This window comes from Rhinolophus hipposideros (assembly GCF_964194185.1).
Source record: "Rhinolophus hipposideros genome assembly, chromosome: 9".
Classification (NCBI taxonomy): Eukaryota; Metazoa; Chordata; class Mammalia; order Chiroptera; family Rhinolophidae; genus Rhinolophus; species Rhinolophus hipposideros.
This window is the reverse complement of record NC_138055.1, coordinates 39934368-39947411: the sequence shown is the minus strand read 5'-3', so window position 1 is coordinate 39947411 and position 13044 is coordinate 39934368. Positions and strand designations below refer to the sequence as shown.

The following is a 13044-nucleotide window of genomic DNA, read 5'->3' as shown; positions in this document are numbered from 1 at the left end:
CATGAAAAATATATGAAATTCAAATTTCAGTATCCAAAAATGAAAGTTTTACTGGAACATAGTCATGCTTATTTGAAGTTTATGAAAATTTGGTTTCTTTCCTGTTATGCACCTAACTACATACTATCTTCAGTTTTGCATCCTGGGCCACAAAGCCTAAAATATTTACTGTCTGGCTCTTGACAGAAAAAGTTTGCTAACCTCCAGTTTATTGTATTGCTAAGATGAGTAGACATACATACTTAAATCATAGGCCAAGTATGCTCTTGTATTATTTTTATTTTATATACCTTAAGATCCTTTTTCTTATTTTAATTAGTTGTATATTTAAATATTATTGCTTTAATCTTTTTTTCCTCCTTTCAGGGCAATTCCCCATCCCCGAGGTCATGCACATTTGGCAGCACTTGTTAACCATGACTGTAAGCCATTCTGAAATTGTTTTCCATGAAAATGTCCTTGCAAAAAAAGTGTGTATGTGGTTTTAATTTTTAGTGCAGGTGCAAGGTAGGACTTTGAAAGTAGGCTGTTTTGAAAACAGATATACAAAAGAGAAAATAAGTGATTAAATTTATTGACCTTAATGCATTTTCTCTTGTCTTTAAGGAGCCTGTATTTCTAGTTAGTCATGGCTCAGAAGTTCCCCAAGTTAGGGAAGAGATCCTTGGTGTGCTTTATATCGCTTGGTACACATTTCTGTTGATTTTTATGGATACGGAAGGAAATATATCTGAAGTTTATTTCAATATGTAAATCTAAATGTGGACATATACACATGTACATATAAAGTATGCAAGTTAGTTTCTTATAATGATTGTCATAAAACTTAATTTTTAAAGTTCGCTTTAGAGAACAAAAACAGGTAATAAATGCCATAAAAAGTCAGTTTGGTCACATTTAGCAGTGTATTAAAAAATATATCTGATCAGTTTCATTATTTGGCTTCATGGTCATCATCCTAGTTATTCTGATAACACAATCCTATTACTGTGTGATGATTTGGGCAAGGAAAGACTTATTTTTTGGGTTATCAGGATTAGATGTAATGTTATTTCTTAGATGTTGATTTGTATGTAATCATGAAACTTGAGATACAGCATTTTATCAAAGGCGACTTACCCTTATACATTTAATTTCCACATATTTGTATACATTTTTCTCAAAATTAATGTCGTTTTAAATACTATATTATTATACCTGCAGATTTTAGATGTTTTAATTTGAGAGAGGGTAAGAATGTGAACCAATCTGTAATACGTGTTTTTAATATAATTTTTCTACTTAATTGGTTTTATTTTTTGCCTCTTAGCATACAACTTTTCTCACAGAATAGATCATTTGTCTTTTGGAGAGGTTGTTCCAGGAATTATTAATCCTTTAGATGGAACTGAAAAAATTGCTATAGATCGTAAGTACTTAATAATTACTATTGGAATTTGCATGTAGGCAATTGTTCTTATATCTTTAATATTAAAAATTTTAATAATCCTCTTCCTAACCCCTTGTAACAGATAAACAGATACATTTTTAAGTGGTTCAAGTGGTTGATAATCTTTAAGTGAAAATGTGTGTGGAAAGACTTTGTCCTAGGAATGGATAAAATTTAAATATTAAAAAATGAGCCATAGAACAGAATAAGAAATTAGAGTTAAATGTAGGCTAGAGAAGGAATAAAATTTAAAAGGTCTCTGAATATATGAAAGGTTAAGGAGTTAATAGGGCATAACTGCTTTCCTATATTCACCAAAGAAAGACTAAGAACAAAAGAAAGTTTCAACATTCTAAGAAGAATTTTCTTTGTATATAGGTTCAAAGTTCTAATATGCCATTTTAGAAACCTATCTGGAGAATTTTACAAACAGAAACCTAGAGTTATTCTAGAATGGTTTGGTTATTCACACAGATACAAGTAGTACATTATAGCACAGATATCTTTTATTGCTGTTTGTTTTAACCTTCTATTCCATTTAAAATTTGAGTTTATCCAAATATGGATGGATAATGTTGATGATGATAATAATGATTATTTTACTTTTGTAGCAAATGAGCTATTCTTGAGTTTCCTGATGGTTTTTGGCTGCTTTTCTTCTTGTTAAATAGTCACATTCTATGATATGTCCTACCTATAGGACATTTTAAGGACATCTTCCTGTGCTCCTAGGAATTCTAGCCTTTGCAAAACTGCAATTAAGGATTTCATTTTTTATTAGTTCAAATAGATTTATTAATATTCATGTCAGTATTCTATTTTTTTAGCATACTGCTGTAATCAGCTACATTAAAGATGCTTTATAAAGAATACTGACTTACATTCATGAATATTTTGTGTTTGTATGGGAATGTTTTCACTTAAGGACATTTGAGTGTACTGAATTTGGAAATGTGTGAGTAGAAACATTCTGAGAACTGTAAACTCTGTTCATTATAATCTCATCTTTAAGTATGTGTTCATTCTATACCAAAATGCATTAAATATTACTTAAGAGATGTTCACTTGAAAACATGTTGGTTAATACTTTGTTTTAAGATGCTAAAATGAACTATAGATTTCTGTATAGAAGTAGTTCCAAATATAAACAAATTAATTTTTTTTTTAAGATTTTTTTTTTTTTATTGGACAATGAGAACAGGACTTTATTGAGGAACAGTGTGTACTTCCAGGACTTCATTTTTTTTTTTCAAGTCAAATTGTCCTTTCAATCTTAGTTTAGCTTCAAGTTGTCATTTCAGTTAGCTGTGGAGAGCACAGCTCAGCACCAGATCCAGTTGCCGTTGCTAGTAGCAGGGGGCAGAGCCCACTATCCCTTGCGGGAGTCAAACCGGCAACCTTGTGGTTGAGAGGACGTGCTCCAACCAACTGAGCCATCTGGGAGCTCAGTGGAAGCTCAGCTCAAGGTGCCATGTTTAATCTTTAGTTGCAGGGGGCGCTGCCCACCATCCCTTGTGGGATTCGAGGTATCGAACTGGCAACCTTGTGGTTGAGAGACCACGATCCAACCAACTGAGCCATCTGGGAGCTCAGCGGCAGCTCAACTCAAGGTGCCCTGTTCAGTCTTAGTTGCAAGAGGCGGAGCCTACCATCCCTCATGGGACTCGAGGAATTGAACTGGCAATCTTGTGGTTGAGAGCCCACTGGCCCATGTGGGAATCGACCCGGCAGCCTTCAAAGTTAGGAGCACGGCGCTCTAACCCCCTGAGCCACTGGGCTGGCCCCCTAAACAGATTAATTTTTGAAGGCTCTTTTTAAGTCTACTTGTTCCTAAATGCAAAAAGACTAAAGGTCATTTAGAATTATATTATAAAATGCCACCAGATGAGTGTCAGTAGGTTATTCAAAGCTTTAAAACAGATATACTCATCTCCTTTCTATTTTCATTGGGCCTCTTTTTTAAAAACAAAGGAAAAAAAAACCCGTAAACCTGGTGTGTTTTGGTAACTACTACCTCCTTGATGTTCTCCAGAAGTTTGAGGGGATTAGCAGTTGCATCTTTAATACTATGCAGATATGGATTGACCTACAGCCTTTGGAGCAATTTGTGGCTTGCAACAAAATTTCAGCTCCATTCCCCATCCCCAACCCCTGCCTGCTAATTAAATTACTTAACAAATTTATAGCTCTTTCTTGAATTAACATTAGACAAATAGGTTTTCAGTAATTCTCTCGCCACAGCTTAAATGGCTTCCAGTTTTTCCTGTCATGTTTCTTTGACCCTTGGTAGTTATTATTCATTGCATTGGCACGTCTCTCCTCATATGTGATGAGATTCCCTTTGTCCTTCATTTTGCCCCCAAGTCTGATTATCCTACCCATGCGTACAGCATTATTATTGCCTTACGACTCTGTTTCATCTTTTTTCGTAAACAATACCTGAACACCTTTTTTCTCCTAGCACTTTCATGTTGCAATGACATGATACGGTTTATTTGTAAAGCACCTCAAAACTAAGCACAAACAGATCAGTTCCCCTTACGTCAGAGAACAACGTACAACTGAAGGCCATCCACAACTGATGGGCCATCTATTGGTTGTGGACAAGGTTCATTCTCTTTCGCTCTAATATTGTCTGTGATAATAGTTAGGATGTTAAGTTGAAATTAATAATGGAAGCACTTGGCAAAAACTGTGATTGTGAAATTTGTAAGTGGTACAAATAGTAGGAACAATAAGAAGTGGTGAAGTTGAAACAGGCTTTGCTTTATTGTATTAGAAACTCATTTAATGTTAGTGTTAGAAGAAACCCTTACTCATACCTCTCTTCCTCCTATCTACAGTTTTACCCTTCCCTCCCCTATTCTGAATTACAGACACAAGAGACAGAGATATCGGATTGACGGAAATAAAACATCATTCATGCTGAGCAATAAAAGCTAGATGCACTATATGCTTCCACATGTATGAAATTCTAATCTATGACAATAGCAGGTAGATTAGTGGTTGGCCCAGGGCCAGAGATAGAGGGGATTGACTGCAGAGGGGTACAAAGGAACCTTTTGAGGTGATGAAAATGCTCTATATTTTGATTATCATGGTGATCATGTGGATGAATACATTTGTTAAAAAGTAGCGAACCATACATTTAAAATTGATGCATTTATTCATGTACACAGCTTTCAAAGATAATTATTACCATGTGGTGTGAAGTACATCTGTTTTCAGGCGAAACATAATGAGGGCCCTAATACTTATCTAGTTGTAACTATAGATAGATATATTTCATTCTAAATTTTTTAGGATATAGACTTAGATAATTAGCATTTTGTATTATGTGAACTGTTAATTGTTTAAAATAAATTAATAATTGGTAATATACTGGTATTTATGACTTAATTAAATTTAGAAATTCCTGACTATGTAAATATGATCCTTTTGATTACACAATAACCCTAGACATCATTAATTAGTTTCTTCAATAATCTTTCTGCTGTTTTATGACTTCCTTATATTTATTCAAAGGTTGGCTAATTCAGTTTTGGTTTATTTACATATCTTAAGATATTAGTAGTCTCTGAAAATGTGTCTTGTGGTAGTTAATACGTAGTATAATTTTAGTCATATTATTTTTTGTATTATAAAGAAATGCTACTTTTCCATGTCTGATAAAAGGATGATAATGATTATAAAAGTATCTGAGTCACTAGTTAACCTTTTTTAACATCTTCTAAAAGAGGAGTTTATGTATATGTGTGTTTGTGTGTGTGTGACTATTTTATGCTTACTGAGAACTTGTTTTACCAAGTATGAATATTCTTCATAAGTGTATTTAATAGAAGGAGTATCTATTTGGCAATAGTTTTATTGCTAGTGGATTAAAAAAACAAACACATTTTGTTTTTATTTTAGACAACCAGATGTTTCAGTATTTTATTACAGTTGTGCCAACAAAACTACATACATATAAAATTTCAGCAGACACCCATCAGTTTTCTGTGACAGAAAGGGTAAGTTTGAATCTAACTGATAACATGATCATTTTTTAGCATTTTATAGTCCTGCTACAAAATAAGTTTGTAGTTTCAGTTGGTTTCCTTCCCCATTTAAAATTTGTACAAGTTTTCAAATGCATTAATATTTTATTTTAAGCCAATAAAATATCAGAAACAGGTATTAGAATATTTCAGGGCAGGAAAATAAGTAAATTTTTTTAATCTGGAAGGTTTTATATTTAATTAAATCAGAATTATTAAATTATGATGGTATTATTATTAATATCTTAATTTTGTAATATGTTTTCTCATGTATTGGTATAAGCAGTTCTTACCTGCCAGCAGATTTTTCTGATTTCTGTGTTGTTATTTATTTTTTAATTAATGTACCTACCCTGGGGCATGCATGTATATTGACTCAGAACAGATTTTGAGGGTTTGCCTTCCTATTTTGCTTTGTATTCATCTGACTGAGGGGACAAAAGTTCTGCAGCCTCAGGGTAGAGTGGTCTCATAAACAAATCGAGGATCAGAGTTTGGGAATTGGACAGTTTAACAGATTTCTCATCTACTCTAAGGTCATGTTTTCTTATTATTGTGTTTAGGAATGGTGAATTTTCAAATACTAGTATCTAGAAGAATTCTAAGGCAAAATTTAAGTGCTTTTAAAATTTTGCTTTTCTCCATATGGAGTTTTCTTTTGATAGTCTTATAACTTATAATGACTATGTCCTTAATAATTGTAGAATTTTCCTTATTCGTAGGAAATTAAATACTGAAGGTATTAGGGGTGAAGTGTCATGTGTTTATAACTTTTCAGATGATTAAGGGGAAAAATCAAGTATGTGTAACTGTGTGTGTGTGTGTGTGTGTGTGTGTGATGTATTTTCACATACAGAAAGAAAGAGAGGCTAGGTAAAGTGTATACAAGTATATATTGTGCCTTTTTGCATTTTTATAGGGGTGGGGAGATACCATTTCTCAGTAAGATCGGCACTGCGTGAACCTCAGAGTCTACGCAGTGGCCAGGTTTTGGGGAACACAGGCAAAATGCTACGGAATAGCAAAATGGTAGTCTCTATGGAAGGGAGTTTGGCAATATCTGCAAAATGACATATGCATTTACCCTTTGACCCAGAAATCCCACTTCTAGAAGTTGCATCCAAAGATTCAGTGAAAAAATACAAAAATGATGTGTGTATGGGGCTATTCATTGTGTTGTTATTTGTATTAGTAGAAGACTAGAAACAACCCAAATGGTACATCCACACAATGGAGGAACATGCAACTTTGAAAGAGAGAAAGATATTTGTATATTGATGAAATTATCTCCAGGATACATTTTAAATAAAAATAATAATTAAAACAAATAGAATCCCAGAGCATTGACCATTTTGGGGTGTGTTTGTGCTGATAGGGTGGCTAAATAGTTGTGTTTCACTTAAAATAAAGATGGAGTAATGAGTTGGTAAAGTGGAGGATGAAGGAGGCAGGGATGGGAAGGGCTACCTTCATTGGTCCTGGAACCCAAAGGGAATCATTATTTGTCTTTTGTGATGTAAACACCCTGATCCCTGAAACAACTTTCACCCATGTAGGTTGTGACAGTATATTTATAATTTTGGCATGATTGAACATACCAGAGCTTTATGATAAAGTCACTTTATTGGAAACTTGAATAATGGGTTTATAAGGCTCTGTTGTGCTAATAGAGAAGGGGGTTTTGTAATGCCCCATGTAAAATTGTTTTGATTTTCCTTGTAATTTGTATTCCTAAAGTTTGAAGTTTGCTATAGCTTAGTAAAAATAGGTAGGACATGACATAAAAGTCCTAACAAAGCATTGTGGTAACATAGTTGTTTGGTGCTATAACAGAAATTTATTAGAAAGTTTGGAAACTTGAATTTTGAAGTGTAAACAGGATTGAATGAAACAGAATGTTTTCTCAGTGTACACACTGTGTGGATTAATAATTTTAGTTACATTCTTTACAAGAAAAAACAATTCTTTAAAAACTGAACCAGTAGTTCAAATATTGATTTTTTTTTTCATTTTCCAATTAACAGTTGACATTCAATATTATTTTATATTAGATTCAGGTGTACAGCATAGTAGTTAGACATTTATATAATTTATGAAGTCATTCCCCGATTACTCTAGCACCCATCTGGAACCACACATAGTTACTACAATATTACAGACTATATTCCCTATGCTGTACTTTACATCCCCTTGACTATTTTGTAACTGCCAATGTGATATTTTTCAAGTTAATGCATTATATTTTTTTCCTGTATTGTATCTCATCTAGTTTAAAATGAAAAACAGAAAGTGAAATTGTTTTAAATCTGGTTATTTGAAATGACAAGAAGTAAATAAGATTATTTTATAATTTCTTAGCAAAGAAATATAAAAAGTATGTCAAAATGTGAACTTAGTTTTTATTGATTTGATCAATGAAGAATGTGCCATGCAGTTGTAAGCTCTTGAGTTCAATAGAAAACTTATAGGTAAAGTGATCTTTTTGAGAAAATAGGAAAAAACAATTCTGTTCTCTTGATTTCTTTAAAAGCTAAATCACACAAAGAATGCAGAATAATCTGATTGTCTCCTAAGAGCTTGATATAGTAGCACAATTTATAAAGAGATTTGCGTGTCCCTCACATAAGGTAGGACTGTAGGGCTTCATATTGACTGTATGTAAGTAACCAGATGACAAGAACCCTATTTTTCTCTTCCTATCTCTCCCCTTCCTTTTGCCTTCCTATAGGAACGTGTCATTAACCATGCTGCAGGCAGCCATGGAGTCTCTGGGATATTTATGAAATATGATCTCAGTTCTCTTATGGTGACAGTTACTGAGGAGCACATGCCATTCTGGCAGTTTTTTGTAAGACTCTGTGGTATTGTTGGAGGAATCTTTTCAACAACAGGTTAAGATTCATTTCTTTTTATTTTTTGTATAATTTCTCAAAGTGTTGCTGACACTGAAATTAAAATGTTTTTACTTAAAAAGAGCAAGAAATATAAACATTTTCATGTTTTGATATATGAAGAACTTTTTCTTTAGCCTTAATTCCAAACCTCCAAAGATATATTGATTAAGCATTAAGCATAACTAAGTTCACTGCATTCAGCTATTTAAGGGAGATTACTTTGTGAGCTAGAAAGATCCTAGAAGTGAATCCAAGTTCTGTCATTTATGGAATAGTAATCTTGTATACAGGTCACCCACCTTTTCTGAAATTTTCTCATCTATAAAAATGGGACTAATATCTAACTTGCAAATGTGTTATAGGATTAGATGAGAACATGCCTAGAAACAGTAGACATTTGAATGTGAGTTTTCTTTTCCTTGAATGTATTTTTAACTCTACAATATGTAAAATCATGCTACTGTGAACTATGTGGTATGCGAAACTATGTTTTTCAGTAAGTGTATTTATGATTTTGGCCTTTTTGCCCTGAGATTACGGGGTTCTCTCAAAAATAACTTGCAGAACTGTAATCATGAAAATTTGAGAGTTAAGTACAATAGATAAAGGAAATAGTTCATTTTTTTTATCCCCAACCCCTATTCATTATTACATGGACCTGGGTAGTTTATATATTTTGAATTATATTTTTTAGATGAATGACTTTTTTTAATGAAAGTCTTTGTCACTGCTTCATTTAAATGGATTTAAATTTGTGGTGCTGGTATTATTTATTTTTTTAAATGGTGTGAGATGTATTCAGGACTCAGGAAAGATTGCTGTGTCAAGGTCATGAATTATGTGACTGATTTTGGAAAGAAATCCATTCGTTTGAAAATTAAACTGTCTTGTGGTTTTTTTTAACTATAGAAGTGAGTAAAGCAAATTGCTTTCTTTCCTTCCTTAATCTATTCTATTGTAATCAGTTAAGTTTTATATTCTTATATAGCCAATTAGGAAATAATTTCATTAAAAGCATAATTTAATTAAAATATTTTTTTATTGTAGGCATGTTACATGGAATTGGAAAATTTATAGTTGAAATAATTTACTGTCGTTTCAGAATTGGATCCTACAAACCCGTCAGTTCTGTAAGTGGCATAGTATGAGTGGTACTGTTCTCTAAGTCCTAGTGTCATTGTTTAAATCGTATATTTTGGTATCCAGAAAGAAATTGCCCAAAGTAAAGCATTTAGAGGAATGCTTTAGAGGAATAGTTTAGAGGAAATAGTGTAAGGAATAAAACTAATGCTTTGGTCTTTTTCTCCCTCAGATCCCCTTTGAGGATGGCCACACAGACAACCACTTACCTCTTTTAGAAAATAATACGCATTAGCACCTCCCGAGTGAAGGACAAAAACTTTTTGCCTGAGACATAAAACCTTTTTTAATAAAGTATTGTGCAATATATTCAAAGAAAAGAAAATATGAATGAGAGCAGGAATCATACCTAGAAAAAAAAAAGAACAAAAACCCCCAAACTGAAATCCTATATATGTTGTGTCTGTTACAAATGTCCTAGAAGAAATTATGCAGCTAATCAGTGAATAAGCCCAACTGGAGTATTGCTTTGAAGATGATCCTTTCTGATGTTTTCACGGCAATGGGCAACAACGAAATCAGACATTGAAGAGACTGAAGGAAAGAAGTCAAACCACAGTTAAAGAGAAAGGCATTGATAAGTGCAAATGTTTGCGTTCTTTTGTTTTTAACATATATGATGTCAGAATAAAATACAGAAAACATATGGAAAACTAGTCTAGACTTTAAAAAATTGTGATCAGGTCACATTGTTAATAAAGGAAAACAGATGGATTCCCATGCTATAGCCATATTAATGTTAAGCCATAATGACAAGACCATTTATCCAGTAATTTGGTCTTATGAAGATAACTGCTTTTCTTTAAATTCTGGCTATGGACTTTTTTAACTGTTCAAGGCAGTGTCTTGGAAGACTAAGGTGGATTCTTACAGAGGCAGGTACATAGGTGCTATAATATATTACAGAGGTATTCACAAATTGTAGAGTGGGCACTTAACACAGGGAGAAGAAAGCACATTTTTTTTTTTTAAAGATGCTAAATTTCCTAATCTGATCCTTAAAATATTGGTATGCTTTGGGAGCGGGGGGCTGAGTAATAAAAAGACCCACTACTGATGATGAAAATTACCAGTTTGTAAAATATTAAAAAGAAAAGTAGAGTATTTTATACATGTGGTGATTGGGCAACAGGGTAACTTTAATGGAAGTGTGAGGCAGCTATTAATTAAAACAAGATAATGTCATATCTGAGAGATTATCATATTAAACAATGTCCGTTAACCTGTAAAACTGGATGAAAGTAGTATCTGCATTCAGGTGTCCTGAATGTGATTGATTCTGTATTAGATTGTGTTGTTCTGACTTTCTTACTATTTAAGGGTTGATACAAAATTTTTAGCTATAAAAGATTAAAAATAATGAGAGGGAGCTATCACTCAGGTGCCATTAAAAACTATATTTGGAATATGTGTGCCAACATCAGTTTTCCTTTTGTAATACTTGTTGATAGTAGAAGAATCATCAACCAATTCCCATGCTTTAAATCATTTAGGTAAATGGGGAAACAAAAATTCCAGGTAAGCAAGAAAGACCAAGAATGAAAGACTAGATATAAAATCATGGCTTTTAGAGAATAGGCTGTCACAAGTTACAGTTTTCAACTGGATTTTTTTTTTTTTAAAGGAAAAAAAAAGTTTTCTGGAAAGCAGGCGGGACAGTACTGGAATGGAGAGGAGAAATACGGATAAAACTACTTGGCAGTAAATCTTCTGTCGAATGGTATTTTGCAGAAAATAACAGAAGCATCAATGTTTAAAATACACAGTTTATCATTAAGAGCCGTGAAATTAACTGATTATACAGGGGACATAACATACCTTGAAAGATTTTTTTGAATCCAGAAAATTCTAAATAATGAATGAGCCTTCTCTATGGTTTTGATTTCTTCAGATACTATTTTCATTGAAGATAGGCTAGGAACTAATGGAACATCTCTCAAAAGGAATTTTAACTGAAGAGAATTAGAATTTTAAATATTTTAGATTGAATATTGGTTCTTTGAATCTGCATGTCAGGCAGTTCAATCAAATTTCAGGTTTTTTGTATGTTTGTTTTTTTTTAATGGGAAGAAACACAATAATTTAGAATTATTTTTTCTCAGGATTATAACAGTAACGTATCTTTTAAAATAATTTTAAAAATTATTTATATATGATTTTAATTGTTTCCATGTTTATTAAATACCACATTAAAAACTTTAGTGGAATTAATCTGTCCCATTAAAACTATGAAAGGAATTTCTTCAAAGCAAAATCCTGCTTTGCCATTGATTTTCATTTTAAATAGAAAGGTGTCCAGCTGAAACTCCTTGAATAGCAGGGTCAGATTTTCTCAATCAAAGCATTAAAATTCCGACCCGCCCTTTGGATGATAGACAATGAAAAGCATATTGAAATTTGTTAAGAGTTTTGATCTCGTCAAGTGTTGCTTTTCCATTGCAGAGAACACTGCCTTGACCTTCCTATGATGCACTTCAGCTTATGCCTGGGGTGCCTCCAGTAGGATGTCTAACTTTATTATTCAGTCCTTCTCGTTTTATTAGGGTATTCATAATACCTGCACATATATTTCAGCCTAAATATTTTAAAAATTGAGACCTCAAATTATGTGAAATGAGTTTTTTTAAAACTGTTTGCATACATTGGCCTTTAAGAAAAGATGACATATTTAGGTGAATTCTCTGCTGTAGTATTTATACACTTCAGACTACCTCTTGGGAAAAGCTTAACTCCATATTAGTGAGAATTACAAAATTCTAACTTAGATGATTTTCAACTTAGATGATTAATATCACACTTACACATTTTATGATAGAAAGCACTGACGTTTTATAATTATGAATGCACACAAAATTTACAATCTTTAATACAAACTTTGGATTTTATAAAGGAATGACTAAGACCTAATTTTTAATGATGTAAGGATGTCTGTGTTACACATTTTGTCTTTTTTCTATCTTTGGTTTGTAATTCAGTTACCAAGAAAGTAAATTTATATGCAACTCTTCAACTTCAAAATTTTAAATTTTGGATCTTGAGCTTGAATTCAAGATGCATAGTTTTGATGTTTTTAAAATGATTTAAACCTGAGCCTTAAGACCTTTAAATATCTCTCCATGCCCCCTGTACTTAAGTGCTTCCCCTTCTGTTTCGAGCTCTAGCCAACTTTCAGCCAACCAAAGGGAGTCACCCTTTGTCAGCAGTGTCCAAATAGAGATTACCATTTGTGCACTACCTTACAGAACAATGCCTGGATTTAATATCCAACTATTTCCTTAATGTAGTTTTTTTTACCCCTTTTGAAGTATTTCTTTAGTAATGAAATTACTTTGCATTAAGAGTAGGAAATGAACTGGCTTGGATTTTTTGGTGTCTTGCAGGGTTTTTTTTGGTTTTGTTTTAAGAGAACAGAGAACAAAAAACACTCTCAATCCTGAACATATGGACTCTAAATAAAATGACACATCATAGAACACGTTCTTTGTCCTTTTACAATCATGTACCCCCAGATAAGCCTCAGTTTCTTATACTTAAGCTTTTCTTC

The 13044-nt window shown here is 32.7% G+C and overlaps 1 protein-coding gene across 15 annotated transcripts in view; it reads left to right on the top strand.

Moving 5' to 3' along the window:
• The window catches only part of ERGIC2 (ERGIC and golgi 2), a 37333-nt gene extending 24947 nt beyond the window's left edge, over window positions 1-12386 (top strand). For all 15 annotated transcript variants that reach the window (XM_081058109.1, XM_081058107.1, XM_081058117.1 and 12 more), the window contains 6 exons: window positions 367-422; window positions 1310-1408; window positions 5342-5439; window positions 8195-8357; window positions 9408-9490; window positions 9673-12386. In XM_081058109.1, the coding sequence (XP_080914235.1) occupies window positions 367-422; window positions 1310-1408; window positions 5342-5439; window positions 8195-8357; window positions 9408-9490; window positions 9673-9735 (562 nt within the window). In that variant the 3' untranslated portion in view covers window positions 9736-12386. The remainder of the gene's footprint in view (window positions 1-366; window positions 423-1309; window positions 1409-5341; window positions 5440-8194; window positions 8358-9407; window positions 9491-9672) is intronic.
• The last annotated feature ends 658 nt before the right edge of the window (window positions 12387-13044 follow it).